Raw genomic sequence first — 19,472 nt, 5'->3', positions numbered from 1 at the left:
CGTTAATTTCATTTCAATTTCACAATGACATCTTCTCACCCTAAACAATGCAAGGAATATAAATATAGTAAATTCACCGAATTAATGATTGCACTATTCACAATATTATAGTTTAAAAATTTACTTAATATGAACCGGTAAATGATTTAAGTCACATGACGCAACTTTGCATTATTTATATATAATTACAAATGAAAATAAATATTGTTTTTTCAAATTTTACTGCAGATAAACGTTGTTGAAGTGTCTTTTGTCACAGTTTCATAGGAAATCTTTTAACAAATGAACAAAAAATTGTCGTGTATAGGCACTTTAAATGCACTTGATTCGCTGGAATGGTTAGTTCGGTCAACTTCTTTCATATCAGTTCATTTGAAGTATCCAATCCACTGTCTCTTGCAATTGTCGAAACTTGTAATATCTACAATATATAAAAAAAATCCATGTGGTTTTTTTAGGGGAAGTTTACGTAGCTATGTAGTAAGTAGGGACTAGAGCAGTAGTGACAAGCTAGCAAAATTTGGTGTGTTTTGAATACCTATGGAATGGATATCTTTCTGGGATGTTTTCATTTAACATCTCACAGAGATTCGAACCCCATCCTACAAATTTACATGGGGGAGTTTCAATGGGGTATCTAAAAACCCATTTTTTCAATAGGCTAAACAAACTTTTGAACTAGAAGAATTATTCGGTAACCAGATGTAAATAACTCCGTTATAGTAAATATCTATCACAACGGTTAAAAAAGCGTCCCAAATTTCGTATACCAACAGCGACGCACTTTTTCAGAAGCAGTTTAAATTTCTTGATTTATTTTTATTTTTAAAAATATACAAAATTTGCAAACCTCAAATTGCAATGCATTATTTTGTGTCATTGTGATAGATTCATGCAAACATGATAACAAACAGCATGCAAACACGAGAAACAAACCTGGCAATGTTTTGAAACGTTTTCATCTTTTCTCGAAAGGTTTCTCTCTTAATTGTGTTAACAAATTCTCCTGCGCAGCGGCAATAAGAGGCTATGTTCTGATCTTTAACCTGCCAAGAACAATCCAATATTGTAAACGTTCGAGGCAATAGCAAACCATAATGCATAGAAGCCGCGTTGAAAAGCGCAGGCTTTTTTATACGTTTCTCACTTTTGAGGGAGATTGTTTGTGGGATGAAGGGCTGCGAAACGGCGCAATGAAAACCATATGAAGAAGCTATATAGACCTGCCAATTTTTGTTTTTTTGACAGAAGCGAATGAGCATTTTATATAGCAGAATGTAGAATAATTGGGCAGTTAACTAATATAATTTTAAAAAAAACTGGAAGCAAATATAAAACTATACAATCATTAAAATGTGCTGTAGAATTTTTCGCTAACACTTACACCCAGGCATTTCGAACAGGCTACATCTTGTAGTACAAACGCCATCGACTTGTCTTGTGCATTACTTATAAGCATTTGTTCAATATCCTGCATATCATACTCATTTTGACAGTACGGACATTGAAGTGCAATACTAAAACGATAAATAACAATTATTAGCAGTTATGATGAATGCATGCATGTGTACCATTTTTTAATGTGCCATATATGTATGTGTTTAAGTGACACACCAAAACAACACCTGATAGTTGACCAACATGCTTAATTTTGGTCAACTATCAGGTGTTGCACAGACCCTCACTTCACAACTGAACTTACGCTCTATCTCCCTCAGGATGTACGATATAAGTGTCACGGCAGAGATTTATATCCCGACAACCATTGCAATATGTACAGATAACCTACAATTGTACAATTGAGTTCAATGTGAGGAGCGCGTTTTTAGTTCGCAATGTACACTACTTACCATAATACTGTTACTACACTGATTCTCGTGAGTTTTTCGTTCTTCATTATGGCCTGAACTTATATTATATGAAAGCATACCTCGGGGAGAACAAATGATAGGCAGGGATCAATAAATGTTGCTTCAAGGCAAAATTCACCAACTCCGATTAATCTGAGCAAGTCACGTCTGAAAAACAATTAGCAATATAACTTTTTGTTTTAAGCTTTATGAAGCAGATTTTGCCCCAAGATATCTTTGCATGGGGGGAGGGTGGTATTAAATGGGTTCGTGTGAGCTTTGTTATGAAAAGAATTGTATATCTATTTCACGCTCCTGTAATATGAGAGCAGCGAAAGGTTTTTGAAAATGCCAGAGAAATGGAATAGTAAAATCCATAACTTACCTAAGTTTGTTTACTTGGTTTTGTGTATTGGAGTCCAAGGACAATGCCTAGAAAATAACACATGCGTTTACTTTACACCGGCACGAGAGAAATACCTGAAGATGGCCTAATACCCATAACATTCATTTTCCTGCAATTTCATTTTTATCGACAAAAATATCAAAAGACGTAAAGCTGAGAAACAGTAAATAATTTTCGGAAAAATTTACAAGCCATGGTATCTGTATTCCTATAACACCTACATTGGCTTGTTTTTTACGGACGATATAAAAACAAAGTTTCAAAAAGCCTACTTAATATCTTTGTTATTTCTGTGGCTTCGTTCCTTAGAGGAGTGTGTTGTCCAACAATAGCAAAAACAACTCGATATACCGGCACAAACTTCACCATTATCACAACGCACAACAGTAAGCGATGGCAGATATAACTATCAAAATCAACTTTAGCCAGAGAAAGTCGAAAAATGACCGGTGTAATTTATACAATCCAGTTGCAGCGGTGATCAAATGCATAGAGTAAATACCTGCTCTTGCAGGGCTATCAATCACACGTGTATTACCTTACAAACATATTTCACGAACTCCAAAGCTGGGTTATTGAGAGGTAGATGTGAGCCAGGGAGCAGAGGGAATTCTGCGCTAGGATCGCCTCGTGAATGCCTATCACCAGACAATGTCTGTTGGATTTTCTGTGTTATGCTGTAAAGAAACATTTCATGTACGTTGTTCATTCATATCACGCCAATGAATAATATGAATTTTGAGCGAGTAGATACGCGGTATGTCAAAAAAGCATGCGGTTGGTAACACTTTCATGCCACCATTCCATGGCACCCGCGTAATACTTACGTAAAAAGATGTTGTGTTACGTCTCCCTCGATTTGCTTTTGAGTGAAAGAGACAAGACTTGGTGTTGCTGAGGAATCCGCCATTTTCTTTGAGCGAAAAACAAAAACAGGCATTTACAATATATACAATTACCATTTTAAACCTTTTGAGCCTCAACTCTGTTGGCCAAGCAATTCATCTTTGAGTTCCATCCAATGAGTTCCCGCTCTATAGTTAGTTACCTGAGTTTGGGAAGATCCGGTCCGTTTTCTTACCGGAGTTGAACCGGGTTCGATTAGACGCCGTTCAGCCAAAAGGTGTTTATGAATATTATGAATGTGTTTCGCGATAACAATCTGAATTGAAAAGCAAACATATAGACATTGGCAAAATGGATTTGGAATTGTTTTAACCATGCTAACGATCAAGGTTGTCGTGCCATAAGTTTTCAAGTTAAGCATAAATGATCTCACCTTAAAGAAGTTTTGACACGAAGCTGAAGAGGGTAAATATTTACCAATATTCCAGTTCATTTCTACTGGGCGCTGGGAAAAAATAATATTATGTCAGTTTAATACAGTTATTCGCGACCTAATAAGTCAGTTTATATATATAGAGTCAGTTTATATTTATAGAATAGGAACCGTGGAAACGAGGGAAGAGAGTGAGTATTACAACAGTAATGGTTTTATATACCGTGAAAATGCTGCAACAAATAGAAATAAAGCAATTACATGCCACATGCTGTTCAAAAAATGAATATCTACTGTTGACCTTCATCACACAAATCAAGACTTCAAGAGAAGGTTTTAGGTGGACAGTGGACGAGATGGCAATTTCAAGCTAGACAAGGTAGTGCAATGACTGTAAATTACAGTTTTTTTATCAGGTTTGTTATCAATCTCTTCAACATCAGATCCATTTTCATCTTCTTCGTTATTATTTTCAACATCGTCATCATCTCTGGGAACCTCGCCTCGCACACCACCATGGTTTGCCTAGAAACCGTAGCTCATTATATCTTGGAAATACGAGTTATATAACATTTGGGATAAAATAGAATTGTTATATAGGTGCTGTGTATTTTAAATGTGATTGGTTCATTCGTAGTCACATGACTTTGAATAAGTGCAATGTTTCCCGCCAGGGACACACGTGAAAAATTGTTGCCCGCATATTGTCATAACAAAGTAAAGTGGGTTTCTTTTTTAAATCAAATTGTTGTGTAACATCTACGTTTTTGTTTCTATATAACAAAACACTTAATGTACACTACCTCGGGAAATAGTGAGTTTTGTTTTCTCTCGAGTCTCACTCGGGAGCATACATCAAGTGTATATTATAATTACATTTCACTTAATAATTCTGTTTAACCAACTATATATACCTGATCCATCCACAAAAGATATTCCCAACATCCGGTTGCAGTAATATCAAGGCTGCAGAACAACTCCTTGGACTGAATACTTTTGAGAATATAATTGATATATGCAAATCCATCGGTGACACTAAAAAACATAATATGAAACTCATCTTTGTCTTACGAACAAGGACAAGTATATAGGAGCTAGGTATACGGAGCAATATCCCTATACCGTTCAGAAAGAGCTCCGTTGTGAAATAGATATCTCTACGTATATTAATCATTAACAGAAGTGAACATTTAGCAAGTTTGTTCGTCCGTACTCCTAAATATCCTATTATATACATTAATTGATTGTTGGAAACGTTGAACACACAACTACCTCCTTTTCCTAGTGCAAATGATGATTTGATTGAAGTTGGCAAAAACAACGGTGGCACCCAGTCTTTTGAATTCCGAAATAAGCTATATAAAAGTAAAACAACAGTTTGCATGCTGATCATAGCATACAGTGATAGATATAATGTAGGGTTAGCGTAGCAAATAGAATAATATATTATGGTATTACAATGTCTTAACAGAAATTACACAATGTTTTCCCTTTTTATAAAAAGGCGAATTCTTAATTTTCGTGGATTTGAATTTCCCATGCAAATGGATGGGAGTGCAAATATTAAAGAAATATCTCGTCAGGAAGAGGAAACCAGTTTTCCTTCTGAAGCTTTTCTATCAATTTCGCGTACTTAATGAAATAAAATAGTGCTTCGGGACTACGGTAAGACTGCTCTAAGTCGGAAAAAAGGAATGCACAAACTTGTAAAAATAGTTTCTTCATCATTCCTTGCACCAGACGAGCCAGAGCAGGGTCGTAAAGTAAGGACGAAGGATTTTGAAGCCATCTATACCAAGACGAAACTACATTAAATTCCCACCAACAGGACTTGCTTTCATATGTTATTTCAAAAAATGTTAATTTGAAAACATGCAATTCACAACCTAATTAAACTTTCGTGTGAAAAAATGAACCAGGAATATATAGCTATTATGATTGGCTTTTGACTAAATTGAATCAAGTCGAATTTCTTCCTACCGGTAAAAATGAACTAACTGAAGATCAGCATAGGGATTCTGGAAGGAAGATACTTCGTGTAACCAACAATGAACCATAGATTTTAACACCCTAAATTTACCAAAATATCCAGTTAAACAAGAATTCCACATTATATGAAGAATATAAATCATGTAACATTCTAATCTTTCAATAACCACCATCTACGTACAATTTGATTAAAACATAGCAGGATATGCATATGTTAGTATAGTCCGGCTAAAGCCGCACATTTTTTATGCCTTTATTTTTTGTAAAAAATTGAAGAAATTATGCACATGGATGCAGTTAAGCTCAACAATCTTCGCGAGGAACATTCAGAATTTGGTGCCTAATAATGTTGGCCTTCAGTCGCTTTTTACCTGAATGCACTGCCACACAGAGCGGTTTCATCATAAGCTGTCAAACTGTTGGCAGCGGCTCCACCTCCGGTCGTAACCATCTCCTCCAAAGAGACCTAAAGATGGATAAAAGGGAACGGTATCATTGTGCTTCAAAGTATACTGCAATATTAATATATAATATTCATAACGACCATACAAGTACCTCGTAAAACATAACATAACGAAGGATGATAATGTATACATTACTTGACTGTCAACAGCAATATTTGGTAATAGGGGATTTAAGATGATACAACGAACAACGGGTATTCGGACTACAGGTACATCTTTACACCAAAGACCTTGACTACGACATAAAAAACATATTTTTCTGTTGCAAAAATCCTAAATTACCTGGTTGATGTTTTCAAAGCTGACTGCTGCAGAGCCTGCACCGCCTTCAAAGTCGTTTATGTTGGATGACTAAAACAGAAATCGGGAACGACAAAAATGATATTTTCAATTGTATATTTTTGTATTCGAGGTAAAGCCCAAATGGGTTTTCTGGGTGTTTTGGCAAAGGCTAAGACAAGCAAGCATAACATCGTTCTAAGAGATTCACGAAAATCAAATCAAATGTACATTTCACCCTGTTCAAGCCAACTACATACCTGCAAAACGGCATTGACAGCAAGCCCATCTAAAGATAGTTCAACGCAAACAGTGGGATAAGCACCTGGGCTGTTCACTTCAACGATGTGATCTCCTTCAAATTCCAAGCCTGGTCTAGGAAAGCGTTTAAAATTGGTTTAAAATAAAACGAAAAGGTTGGTGTCCTATTTTCTTTAAATAGGGAGGACTCGTTGTCCGAGTTTGCGCTTGATGCAAGCGAACAATGCCGCCATTTTGAGACATTTAAGATCCAATAAATCTTGGTAAAATCTTTCTGACGTTGAGTTATCAATCAGAAATATATTTTTGATTATACTTGTTGTCTCGTGCCTCATGAAACATCAAAGAGCCCCGGACAGTTCATGCTGTGGAATTGATGGCCCTGAACGTTTGCCTAATCGATTTAAGAAAAGGCTAGTATTTATTATTTACCTATTATCGTCTTCCTCTTTCCCACCCAAGTCAGGTTTTTCGCCTGGAGAGAGCCACAACACGTGATTATTCTTTAGAAGATTACGTGCATAGAATACATCGCTGGAAAAAACTGCAGCGTCCGTAGTAATGTTGCCAACTGGTATGTGGCAGTATCTTGCGTGTTCAACTTGGGCCTAAATATGGAACATGAAAACATCGATAGCGAACATTAGTAGGTTTTTCGTTATCGGTCTAGTGCCCCAAAGTCCAAAATATGTGTAAATAAGTAAATAAATGCATGAAATAATTCGAATAGATGTTGTTCCTTGAAATAAACGTTTCACATCTGCTGTATCAGAAGAGGATATCGTGATTCGTACCCGGCAAGTTGAATTATAAAGAATCACTAAGCATGCAACCAAAATGTACCTGGCACAATTATCACAAAATGGCATCTTCTCATGTTTGCCTTAATTAAGAGGATCATGGAAAATCAATGATATTCAAATTCTTTAACGCACCTGAAACCAGGTTTCACTATACAAGTAATGTTTGATGACTCTTTTTGCAGCATTTCTCTGCCAATCCAGAATATTAAATGGCGTCTCACTAAGAACAAGAAAAGTGACAAATTTATCACTTATTTAAAATAATTCACAACCTCTGATTGGCTAAATATAGCCATGTGGTAAAGCGAAAAAGCACAAATAATTTAAAATAAATAATATAAAAAACACACCAAATACAATTTGGGTATTTTCAAAGCGTTTTCAAAGTGTTATTAGCGAGTTTGAACCTCACCTTAAATTTTAGGCTAAAAAGTAGTATTAAAAGGGAAACGGACTGTACTTTTTTCAAAATTACTGGGAAAATAACTATTCTTACAAAAGAAAGGAAACTTGAAACGAACAAGCAGGACAAAAATTCTTCCAAGAAAGACTCTATTGCTGCTATACACGATGGCGAATCTCGGGATTCTGTTCACTTCAATGAAAAATCGTCACGCTAAACGGTTTAGTCAACATATTGCTAAAGGCAATCCTTGCTGAAGTCCTGATCAATATATTTGTCATTTTATTTTCAAAAATATATATAAGTGCGCACCTTTCATTATTGGGAATTGAAATAACAGGAAAGTCGTTTAGTCCTGGAATAAGAGCTTTCAATTGTTCTTTGCCTGTAATGTAAAACGTTGGAAATTTGTCTAAAATAAATAAGCGCATAATCGCCGAATGTGTGTCCATTTATTAACACAGTTTCACATCTATTTGATGTGAAAACCGTATGTTGTTGGATTACGCCACATGCGAATTTAAATTTGGGATCCGAGCAAACAAGTGAGCCTTCGAAAACACTAGAAATGTGAGAGGAACTATGCCTTACCCGAAGACGATTGAAGAAGTATCATTGTGGGTCCTTTCTTTTCTTCTTTGTAATTTGCAAGTGATCTTTGTATAGCACGAATAGCCTTAAACGCAATGCTGTAGATTATACACGTGTGTACAGAGAATGTAGAAACATAATAATACGTACCACAGAATCGGTCATTTGCAACTTACATGTTTTGGGTCCGTATCGACTCTGACTTCAAAATGTATTTCGGAAGGGGGGAGTATGGGTTCATCATCGCCTTCTTCTGCTGCACGCTTGACCCTATAGTTATAGCAAGAACATTATGCATTAAAGCTTTACGTCTGCACTCAAAAAGCACACTCACACTCACACTCACAATCAAGTGTGACATATAAATTTTGTTATTCCTGTTAAATGAGAAAGTTCAAAGGAAAAGGTAAAAAAATAAAAATCAAGCTCTTATTCTGGTTGAAAAGTTGTGAGAAGATCGAGATTTCCTACTCAACGATTTTAAGTTTGTGTGAGCTTTTAGAATACAGATGTTAGTAATGAAAGCAGTGTAGATTGTTTGAAAGGGTTCCCAGGGGAAAAGGGCGTGGGGGTTTGAACGTTTTCATAAAAAGTGTTGTTGTATGTGCCCTAAATTAATGTTAATAGCCATTACTCTAATCACGACCGGAATCGAGATTCATAAAAATGGAGATCGCCATCGAAATAACTAACCTTTCACTCCTTTCAGCTTGATAGAGAGAATCAAGATTGGGCATATGATTTTTTCTCACTGTGTCCACAACAAAGAACGACGCCTAAATACGAATACAACTTTTTATCTCAGTCACAAAAATATGTGTTACCACTAGCAATTAAGTCAAGATCAAAGACAATGTATTATTCTGAAAGATGACTTATCCATCCACTATTGCTATACCAACATGAATCGGGTTATCATGGATATGCTGATTCCAGAAAACACAGGGGGGGGGGGTAACAAAACTATAGTAATACAAACTATAGTAATCAAATTGGCCAATCAGAATGGTAGCAGTAATGGTAGCAGTAGAATCAGTAATTTATACAACCGGCCCCAGGTAGACTATACACATAAAAGACGAAGACTTAATAAATAATGCTCAAAAGTCGGTGTCGTCACTGACTCATTAGTCGCTATTTTATTGAGGACGAAAAGGGAATACCTTTTGCGTAGAGTTGAAAAACACTCCAAATATTGTTCTGCTATTTCTGCAGGGAAAATTTAACAAGAAATTAAAGTTGTATATGTTATTAATAAGCATGCAAGAGCAGTGCGTGTGTTGCATGTCCACACGTTTCTCTCCCAGACCGAAAATAATTCAACTGACCCCTCACTATGATACATATAAATATGCTTCACGTTTCCTTCAGGGAGGTAATTGCATTCAGCCAGCGTTCTGAATTGTAATTGATCCAAATCAAATGAATCAATTTCCTGCAAAAGATAAACAATAATGTGTTTCCACAAAGAACTAGAGATTCACATAAAAACTACAGACTATACATATATATGCGCACAAATCAAGGGAAAACTTAAAACTACATGCAATATCATAGTTATTCAAGATCCACAAGACCCTATACAGACATTATGCATATTGCAATGCACCAAGGACAGACTTGTATGATCATGCATAATGGAGGAATCCGAATAGTCAATAAACTGTTGGTCTCTTAAAGCAATATACGAAGAACATTGATTTAAACTTTTAGCATTCATACACACTTAGGAATAAGAATAAACAGAAGCCAGATGCAGAATTGACGGCAACGAATAGGCCCTGAATGTGGAAGGGTTAAGCAAATAATCGTAGTTAAGAAAACTTTTATGAATCGGGTATTTTCAGTTTAATATATCAAACACCAACCCTTCCAAAGCATAGTTGTGCATAAGTCCTGTCCACAGAGCAAACGCAACCAAGTGATGTGATCGCACGAAACAACAAAGGAACCTACAAACAGAAATTGTGTCATTTTTAGGATTTCTGAAATTGGTTCGGACATGTCGATTATATCCACATGCATACAGGGTCATGCATGCCCCATATAAAATTAGATTTACCCGCGAGTTCAGATATTATTTTCTGAATCTGAGGACGTTATTATTATTTCTTATGTTGAAATATACACACCTGCGACTCGTAGATCCCCTCAATATCAGGTGAAGATAGATCATCCGCTAACTGACTGAAATGTTTCAAAATGTTTCAAAATGTTTCAAAATGTTTCAAAATGTTTCAAAATGTTTCAAAATGTTTCAAATGTTTCAAGTATCCGTGGGAATAGCATGCAAAAGACACTTCTTAAATTTTCAAAGGGTGAATGCGGGATGCATTTATTATTAATGGCAGACATAAATAGCTACGCGCCAGGTTCTTTGTAATATATAATCAAAGTATTTGCATCATCATTCATAAACAACTGCACGAGTTTTGAAACAGCAAGAATAATATTCGGATCGTCTATGGTTGGGTGTTTTACCATCATGCATGTCATTACCTTGCGTGTTCTTTGTACAGGGATTCGGGAACCGAATATTGGTACAGATGACCAACAGGTTGAGATCGCGGTAAAGTTCGTCCAACACGACGCCAGGCTTAACATAAATGAAATATAGCCATTAAACAATGGTCAAGGTTCTAAAACGTTCAGACAATATTTTAAATCAAATTCGAGCAGATCATTCCTTTCCACCAAATGTTCATTCTAAGGCCTTGTTTAAACGTCGCATTTTGGTCGCGTCAAATACATTTCATCTCATTATATATCGTCTGAATTGCACTCAACGCGACCAAAATGCGACGTTTAATTAAGGCTTAAGGCATGCATGTTCACACGATTCGTTTGACGTTTGAATTTAACGCAATGTAGATTGCTATGAATAAAGCAGTGCTGCATTCCCTCTAGTTAGTGTTTTGCTGCCTATAAACATATTGCAAGTCAGCAGAAGTGAATTGAATTACATCTATCCTACAGAAGTGAATTAAATCCGACAATATTGAAGCGTTGAAGGATATACTGTGGTAAAATACATGTCACTGTCAAAGATAACTATATATTAATTAACTGCCTATAGTGTTGAATCGACAGCATTTTGAGGCTAACTCGGGTAAAAATTTCTGAAGCAGAGGAAGAGAAGAAAAGGGCAATATGGCGAAAAAATACTTCAAATGCAATAATTGTAAAAAGTTGTTTTACTGAGTATGAAATTAATAGACTAAAATGAGAAGTCGATAAACAGCACAAGTCATGTTCGTGTACTTACTAGAGCTCGTTCCTGATTTCGAAGTACGGCAATTGACATAAAATATTCTCGGAACATGAACCTTAATTGCATGCAGATCGGAACCAATTAAAGCCCAGAGTTTATATGATCCAGGTGAGTCCGTTTCAGCCATCTGAGAAAAATATGAAAAAGTCAAGGATAACCTAATGACATAACTATGTGTAGACCTATTAAAAATATTTATAAATAAAGACTCTTTATAAAGACTCTTTATAACTCTTTGTTTTTAAATGTCTTGCATAGGCAAAAGATTTGAAGCTTACACACGGCAAAAACGAATCGTCTAAATTAATAACCTTCTGTATAATTTAAGCCTTCAAATGGCTATTTCAGATGTGTATGATGCAGCTGTCAGATGTGTATGATGAGCTGTTAAAAGATTGCAGTCAAGTATTCAATAGTTTTCTTTTTGATAGCGATACAGAAATGGGTTGAAACCTCATAAACATCAATTTCTGCGGTGTTCAGCCTTCCAGTTATGTCGAATTCAATGTTTATACTACGATATATAAATATATAGCTTATTTGTGCATTTATTATTCTTCATCTCTCTATTTTGTATTTTGCTTTTCAGCTATGACATTGTGAAAATCTTCAGAACCCTGAATAGTCAGACCATTACTCTTTGCACATAATCAAAACGGTATGAATGTAAACCCATGCATACCTGTATCACCTGCCAGGATTGGTCCAAGATTGACTTCGCTTGACGCTGCAAAAATGACGACATTCCTGAAATCGGTCTAGTTCGCCCACCTCTGACGTCCATTCCCATTCCTTCAGCTTGAACTCTAAGACGCTTCTTTTCCTTCCTTTGCTTCCTTTGGAATTCCCATTTTCGTTTTTGAAATTCTACCCACACAGCCCGTTCCGCCTGGAAAAGAGATTTTTACAGATTTTAGACTGCGGTTATTCACTAAACTGCATTTTTGTAATGAAACTTATCGTTGCGGTTGATTGCCGCTGGATGAAAAACACCAATCAAAGAGTCTTAAGTCGTGTGTTTCTAAACCTGAGGCCTATATTTTTCTTAATTGGGGATCCTTTTTAATATTGTTAGCTCTAAAGCTGCAATTATTTTGCCTTGAAAAAAAAGTCCGGTGGATAGCGCTATCCAGCCTTCTTCGTACAACTTGCTTTAGGTTTTAACTACACCAACCTTAGTTTCACCAATAGGAGGAGGGGGCCCAAGAACCTCCATCCACGATTTCGAGAGGTCAGCGTCAGAAGACTGGGTATTAGACGAATTGTTTAAAACGGAACTCTTTCTTTTCGTAGCAACAGGCAGCGTCGAATGTGCGGTGGTTGATGAGTGACCAATATCTTCTATGTCCCGGACGCTGTCTGAATTGACGTTCGAATCCTCGTCCTACGAAGCGAATAAAATACAGTATAACAAGCAAGTTTGTATTATATCAATACATTTTATAAACACACGTGGTTATTGCGGTAATTTTGATTTCGAGCAGTGGTATTGATACTTACAGCTGGTGCTTTAGACTTCGGAACCACCGAGAACATTTGAGTAATCCGTTGTTGTTTAAAAACATCGTTCTTTTCCAGAAGACGTTTGTGCAACCAATCCGGATGAAGACATCGTGGCACTGGATTTGAGACCTGCGAATGGAAAACCAACTATAGCAACCACACTACTGTTTGGAAAAACCGGACCTTTCGTAAAAACCGAACGCCCTCTGTGTTGTATCGCACCGAACCAACTTACCCCTTGCAAAGCAGCTGGAATTGTAATGATCTTCTGGATAGCGCTGTTCAATCTTTCTATGTAGTAATCCCAATCTAAGATGTTGCGAATATCAAAATTCGTCAACCCTGGACTTTTCAACCATCTTCGGAGATAATGTCTCTTTACGCCATCGTCCGTCTGAAATATGGCCAAAGGAATAGCACGCTCTGTCACGGGAGATCCTTCTGGTTTTCTCGAGATGATAAATTTACAACTTAGGCCTTTGTCCTTCACCATTTGATCTCCGAGAAATTCAGCCAGTCTTTTTGCCGTGCTGATCGAAGTTGACTTTTGCGATCCATATTCTTCCAGCTTACGGGACATGCTGCGATTTTCACAAATCAGGTCACAGAGCTCAGTGTCAGGCATGTTTGGCGCCTAAAAAGAGATTTTTCGAGATCCCGCGTGTAAATTTGTAGACGGTAATATTGTGGAAGTAAGGCATTGAACTGGGAAATTTACAAGGTGAACGTTCAGAACATTAAAATGAGGCAATGTGTGTACACTTTACATGTGGAATAAACTATGCTTATATTCATACGTATGCATGGAATCAGATTTTGCACGTATAAAATAAAATCGATTGGAATTGTACACTTTCATTTGCAAGGTTTCAGGAAATTAAAACTAATAGATCGCTCTTATGAAACCATGCAAAGCATTATACGCATTAACGGGTCGAAACCTTACACCCCCTTCCTCTTTTTTCCATAATTATGAAGGTGGATTAAGCCTTCAAACGACATTCGATTAAGCTCCTTCGGTGAGGGCATGCAGAAACGGAGATTGGTCGACATCCGCTATCTGATCGAATGATTTTCGCAACCCTTGCCTTCGCATGATGATGTATAATACCTGCGTATAAAGAACATCGAGCCAATAGTTGGCAACCTTGCCAACAGCGTTGTAAACCTCTTCCAAGGAGGATCCTTCCAGAAAGGATTCGAAAACCGACGATTGGAAAATCTTGATAAGTTGAAGTTCACCACGTCGTTTCACTTCAAAACCTTTCAATTCGGCCAGCGATCCATCTTCGTTGAACACAGCATATCTTAACAAAATGTCATTGATAGCAACACAATGCTAATGTTCGTTGTGTATTTCGGTCTATTTTAGTGCAGCATAAATGGCAAATTTTGGAAAGCATTTTTGTATGCGCCCGCGATTTGTTGGCTAGCGCCGACAAATTTCCCATTCAACTGCATGTTACCGGCTTCAGGGCGCCAACCGTTTACAAGTTAAGCAGACTGGTGTTGTTGCAAACACAACTTTTGAGGTGGGTACCTTTTCTTAAGTTTTTTTCCTTCTTCTTTTGCAGCAGGTAATATCATTGCCTTGTAAGGACCATCAACCTTAATTAAAAGACATTATACATGTTCTGACGAGATCTCTACTGTACTATTGAAGGAGGGTGTTGAAGGACGATTTCGAGCGACAGAAGGAAGTGAATGGGTCAAACGTAAAGGAGCTTCCCTGTAGTTTTTATTAGTCTGGTTTGTGCGGTGTCATGCACGTAGACGCAATAGTAGCTACATCGCCAGAATAATATGAAAATTTTCAAGAATAGTGGAAAATTATTCGCCAAAATGAATTTCAAGGCAGGACACATAAAAAGGAGTTAATCGAAAGTTGTGGCTGTTACACCGTAAAAGGTCGTAAAATAGATGTATATATATGTACCTCAAAAAAGATAGAGTTTTCACTTCTGACGGTGTAATGTATATCGTCTTTATCCACGAGTTCTTGATATTGATCGTTTGTAAAATAATTCTACGACAAGAGAAATACATGTTTTCTTTATTTAAATATTTTTAATGACCACGGTCACAAATGTTTCTAATGACCACGGACACAATGGTCTCAAATGACTACGCGATATGACATGCATATAAAACATGGCTACATAATGTGATTTTGAGAAAACAAAAGTGATGATTTTGAGAATCGCAACTGCCAAAAATATAATATGATCTTTTGCATAAATGAAAACTAAAAATATTTTTAAATTTTGTTAAAAATTTGGTTCACTGTGCTATATATAACTACAAATAAATATAGAATGAATTTGGATCAAATACTGCTGGTCAGGCCTTAAAAATTGTTAAGATTTCGGTTAAAAATTTGGTTCACTGCGCCAGTAATCTTACATGTGTTATATCGATATACATATATATCGCACACAGCATCGGTACTTCCACTTACCTTGACCATTATATTCAACATTGCTCCAGGAAATGAAATGGCAACTTTGCTTTTTTTAGGATTTGTTGTTGTCACCTTAAAACCGCAAGTTCAACACGTTACTCCTCTTTATCAATAGCAAAGTCGCTGATAATTGAAGCTATATAAAGAAACACTACCTGGAAATTTTCGGGAAAACTTGCGGGAAGAATGCACCAAATTCCGTCGGTATCAAGTTCCAATGGCCGCCTGAAAAAGACATGTATATTACATCATGACAAGAACGAGTCTTTTCATAAGATTTTTACGCATGCAGCTGTCCGTGACTAACATGAGTTTATCTACCCGATTTGTTCAACGATCTCTCTCGCCCTTGTTATAATGTTGGCGCCTGTGCAACAAACAATTCCGGCCATTTCCATCGAATACCAGCGGGCGCTGAAGAAATAAGTACTTAAAGTTTATGGTTCATGGAAAAGAAATTAATGTTGCATCTATAAAACATACTTGTGCGGCGAACTCACCCTTTTCTCATTACATAACCGTAGAAAGAATTCAAAATACACTTGTGTGCAAGCTGAAGTGAGTCATACAGAACTTCTTTACTTTTACAACTAAAGAGAATTGGTTGAATCAGCAATTACTATTATGAATAGTAATCTAAATAAAAAAACACACTCTATACGAATTAATGCCGCAAAACTTTTAGTTAAGTTAAACTTTAAACGTATATATAAAAGCGTTCGCTATCAACTGTACTAAAAGTCCACACTCCACAAGTCGCCTATTTATTGCATTGCATCAGCGATGGCAACAAAAAAAACATACCCAGACTTTAATTGATGCTCGCAGGGGTAAAAGTAAATTATCATATTATGCATTTAGTTGAATAAGTAAAGATGGCGGCTGTCTCGTACACGAAGTGACTGATACTTCAACTTGTAATTATTACAGAGTCACTAATAAATCGAGTAAACTAATAGAGAAAACAAATGCGCATGCTCAGAGTATTATTTGCACGCAGTTAATTGCAGGTAAATTAACCAATCAAAACTGAAAATACGATGAGTGATCAGTGTGATGATAAGTGAATGATAAAACAAAATATAGCGCGAAGAGACCGAGCGACAAGAGTTTCGTTAACATATCAATTGATTTTAACATTTTAGGAGAATATAGTTCATATCATGTTCGGTCACCTTTTTATTTCTTGTGCGTCGCCTTTGTCCATGGCAGCTGATAACTTCTTTTTCCAGATCTTGAGAAATTAAGACACCGTTGTTACAACCGTTATAATCGAGGGTTAAACTTACTTGTAAGGAGATTATTTACAGAAGTGAATTAAATTATATTTAGTCCAGGCGGTGCATAAAACCCGTTTGCTTTGGGTAAATATTTTAAAGAACACCCATGCAACTGCATGAATACCAACCTTTAACTGCCCTTTGAATTCGTATCTGCGATCTCGAAATGCACGCACTGTGTCGACGTAAAATGAATTTTCTCTCTGACAAATTGTTGTTTCTCTGTCTTCGATTCGACTTATCTTGGTCTTCTTGTACGCTTTGTGACAGTATTCTGATATAATTCCAAACATAATTAGAAATCATGATTTGAGAAAAGAAATCCCTAAATTCATTCCTATTTCAGTATTTTTATTTGTCTCCTATAGGAAACAAGCAGAGGTACAGTTGCTTTGATTCGCAAGGTGGCATAAGAGAGAAGCCTACTAAGCTAGTGTATATTAAGAGCTTGGATCTGGGAACGACGAATTTAGTTTTGAACTAATCGGCAAATGAGTTTACATTTTTCCGGCAAAGCGTATATGCGTATGAATAATGTACCCTTTTGCCGGAAGTAGTCAATATTTATGCATTCTCATTCTGATTGGGCTACTGGGTATGTAAACAAATTTGCTGATTGGTTTAAAACGAAATTCCTTCTTGTTGGATTTGGGATGTTGGAAACGGATGCCTATATGCACATAAGACCTTACAAGATCTGATTACAACTCGAATGGCGTTAATTTATGTCCTGTATATACTTATTTTTCATCATATTGGCAATTTTTATAAATTTCATCTGCATTCGCGTGATCAAACAATTTTCGTTCCACGGTACAAACCTGACAGTCTTTTCTTTTCCATCTGCGCCTTCTCAGCATTCGTTAGGGAATGAAACGATCGCGGAGGGTCCCCTGGTTCCAAACCAGGTATCCTCTCCACTTCAAGTTGCTGTTTGATTGTCTGATATTCATTTCGACTTGCCGGAGCTGAGAGAATGAGAAATAATAAGTGTTTACCTACAGACTTGACTCCCACTTCAAAGTGTGAATTGTGATAAAATCCGGGTTCATATTTTAAGTCTAATCTTACATTAATACATTTCACAGCTCTTCGATTATTTTAGACAGATATTCGGAAGAAAACTCACAGTATTCTCCTCTCCACATCCATTTCATGTTACGTTGACATTTTGCCCCAGGTTTGTTAAAATCACATCTTGCACAAGTTGTTTCATCAACCATCGCTGAAGGCTGCAAGTAAAATTCAAGCGAAGATACAAAGGTTAAGTGGGAAGGCAGCGCATGGTGAATTCCCAAAAAACTACAGTTAAGGTTAGTTTGATGTGGCAACAAAAAAATTAGATGGAAGAATACATGGCAGATATGTGTAACCAAGGTGAAAGATGTCCACCGTTTTTTTTGAAAAAGTAAACTGATATTTTAGGAAAATAACTTCAGGATTGTATATACATTTCGTGGTCTTTCAGAATATAGTATTACGGTTCGCCCACAGTTCAGTTGAAAAAGTATGGTCTAAAGACTGCAAAAACGTCGCGAAGAAATTCATTAAGAGATATATAGCAAACTAAAAATGTGTTAAAGATTCCGCCAGAAGGGAATATTCAAAGAAATAGAGAAATTCAATGTGTATACAAAGCGCCTGTTCATATTACAGACTCTATACTTCACCATTAATGGCACCATCTTGAAAACAACCGAAGAACGCGATGTCAACCCATTCAAAAGAAGGTATTGCTATAACTCATTAACTGTTAGTAATTTCACATCATTCACCTGCAAACGGTTTGTCAAGATTATATTGGGATACATAGCGCCGACGTCCAAATGATAAATCATAGGGTTTTCAAGCCGGTTTGGCGTATCTCGCAACAACGTGAGTTTCTCTTTTATTTTCTCGCACACCTTGATAATGGAATCGAAAATATGTTGGACAAACGTAGATATATCATTACAGACCTATCCGCGCAATTCATATGAGGCACGCAAATACAGTGAGTCTAAACAATGTCAGTTGTTCAAAAATTTTATGCATGCCATTCTTTTGCAAAAGAAAATTGCAGAATATGCATGGCTGTTTGAATGATATTTAAAAGACGGGTTATTTGGGGATTTTAGTGAACCAAGTTTGAAATAACTGCAGAAAAATAGATTGGTAAGGGAGTCCAATTTGCAGGCAATAGATTTCAGGATTTGATTTCCAAATTCGCTGGGTTGAGCCGACAGTGCAGTGGAGTGCAGTACAGTGCAGTGCAGGACAGTGCACTGTAGCGTGCTATAGTGCAGTGCAATGCAGTGCAGTGCAGTGCAGTGGTGTAGTGTAGTGTAGTGTAGTGTATACGAAGTGTAGTGTAGTGTAGTGCACTGCACTGCACCGTGCAACAGCTTTTATTGACTGATTTCACTTTCCAAGGTGTCTTTCAAATTTACATTATAGTATACCTCTTCAAAATTTGTAACCGTCTCAATGGCGATTTTTTCCTCTTCGATGATTGTATGACGCATCGTACTTTCTACATCGTCAATTAGCTGCTGACAGGCTGAAGGGGACTGCAAAAGAGACGTAATCATTTTTATCGAAAGTCAGAGAACCATGATCAACAATGATACAATAATGCAGGTCGCAAGACGCA

The 19,472-nt window shown here is 36.7% G+C and overlaps 1 protein-coding gene across 1 annotated transcript in view; it reads right to left on the bottom strand.

The window, feature by feature from the left end:
* Nucleotides 1-300: 300 nt before the first annotated feature.
* The window catches only part of LOC114523714 (DNA polymerase epsilon catalytic subunit A-like), a 28,895-nt gene continuing 9,723 nt past the window's right edge, over nucleotides 301-19,472 (bottom strand). The window contains exons 20-66 of the mRNA XM_028544732.1: nucleotides 19,282-19,389; nucleotides 18,616-18,744; nucleotides 17,970-18,072; nucleotides 17,662-17,808; nucleotides 16,969-17,114; nucleotides 16,736-16,794; nucleotides 16,061-16,150; nucleotides 15,882-15,974; nucleotides 15,716-15,785; nucleotides 15,558-15,632; nucleotides 15,036-15,125; nucleotides 14,640-14,707; nucleotides 14,211-14,406; nucleotides 13,335-13,733; nucleotides 13,097-13,228; nucleotides 12,771-12,980; nucleotides 12,279-12,485; nucleotides 11,591-11,723; nucleotides 10,825-10,921; nucleotides 10,458-10,512; nucleotides 10,194-10,277; nucleotides 9,654-9,760; nucleotides 9,489-9,534; nucleotides 9,019-9,101; nucleotides 8,502-8,595; nucleotides 8,326-8,410; nucleotides 8,047-8,119; nucleotides 7,464-7,551; nucleotides 6,961-7,136; nucleotides 6,528-6,642; nucleotides 6,271-6,339; nucleotides 5,896-5,990; nucleotides 5,516-5,605; nucleotides 5,240-5,324; nucleotides 4,808-4,890; nucleotides 4,450-4,570; nucleotides 3,938-4,060; nucleotides 3,536-3,607; nucleotides 3,305-3,418; nucleotides 3,084-3,169; nucleotides 2,795-2,933; nucleotides 2,236-2,282; nucleotides 1,931-2,018; nucleotides 1,703-1,785; nucleotides 1,385-1,517; nucleotides 937-1,046; nucleotides 301-421 (exon numbers count right to left, since the gene is read on the bottom strand). Of these exons, the coding sequence (XP_028400533.1) occupies nucleotides 364-421; nucleotides 937-1,046; nucleotides 1,385-1,517; nucleotides 1,703-1,785; nucleotides 1,931-2,018; nucleotides 2,236-2,282; nucleotides 2,795-2,933; nucleotides 3,084-3,169; nucleotides 3,305-3,418; nucleotides 3,536-3,607; nucleotides 3,938-4,060; nucleotides 4,450-4,570; nucleotides 4,808-4,890; nucleotides 5,240-5,324; nucleotides 5,516-5,605; nucleotides 5,896-5,990; nucleotides 6,271-6,339; nucleotides 6,528-6,642; nucleotides 6,961-7,136; nucleotides 7,464-7,551; nucleotides 8,047-8,119; nucleotides 8,326-8,410; nucleotides 8,502-8,595; nucleotides 9,019-9,101; nucleotides 9,489-9,534; nucleotides 9,654-9,760; nucleotides 10,194-10,277; nucleotides 10,458-10,512; nucleotides 10,825-10,921; nucleotides 11,591-11,723; nucleotides 12,279-12,485; nucleotides 12,771-12,980; nucleotides 13,097-13,228; nucleotides 13,335-13,733; nucleotides 14,211-14,406; nucleotides 14,640-14,707; nucleotides 15,036-15,125; nucleotides 15,558-15,632; nucleotides 15,716-15,785; nucleotides 15,882-15,974; nucleotides 16,061-16,150; nucleotides 16,736-16,794; nucleotides 16,969-17,114; nucleotides 17,662-17,808; nucleotides 17,970-18,072; nucleotides 18,616-18,744; nucleotides 19,282-19,389 (5,154 nt within the window). The 3' untranslated portion in view covers nucleotides 301-363. The remainder of the gene's footprint in view (nucleotides 422-936; nucleotides 1,047-1,384; nucleotides 1,518-1,702; nucleotides 1,786-1,930; nucleotides 2,019-2,235; nucleotides 2,283-2,794; nucleotides 2,934-3,083; nucleotides 3,170-3,304; nucleotides 3,419-3,535; nucleotides 3,608-3,937; nucleotides 4,061-4,449; nucleotides 4,571-4,807; nucleotides 4,891-5,239; nucleotides 5,325-5,515; nucleotides 5,606-5,895; nucleotides 5,991-6,270; nucleotides 6,340-6,527; nucleotides 6,643-6,960; nucleotides 7,137-7,463; nucleotides 7,552-8,046; nucleotides 8,120-8,325; nucleotides 8,411-8,501; nucleotides 8,596-9,018; nucleotides 9,102-9,488; nucleotides 9,535-9,653; nucleotides 9,761-10,193; nucleotides 10,278-10,457; nucleotides 10,513-10,824; nucleotides 10,922-11,590; nucleotides 11,724-12,278; nucleotides 12,486-12,770; nucleotides 12,981-13,096; nucleotides 13,229-13,334; nucleotides 13,734-14,210; nucleotides 14,407-14,639; nucleotides 14,708-15,035; nucleotides 15,126-15,557; nucleotides 15,633-15,715; nucleotides 15,786-15,881; nucleotides 15,975-16,060; nucleotides 16,151-16,735; nucleotides 16,795-16,968; nucleotides 17,115-17,661; nucleotides 17,809-17,969; nucleotides 18,073-18,615; nucleotides 18,745-19,281; nucleotides 19,390-19,472) is intronic.

The sequence above is a fragment of the Dendronephthya gigantea genome, unplaced genomic scaffold, assembly GCF_004324835.1.
Source record: "Dendronephthya gigantea isolate DGI-Jeju-01 unplaced genomic scaffold, DenGig_1.0 000001F, whole genome shotgun sequence".
Taxonomy (NCBI): Eukaryota; Metazoa; Cnidaria; class Anthozoa; order Malacalcyonacea; family Nephtheidae; genus Dendronephthya; species Dendronephthya gigantea.
The sequence above is the reverse complement of the archived record's forward strand: the minus strand, read 5'-3'. Positions and strand labels throughout refer to the sequence as shown.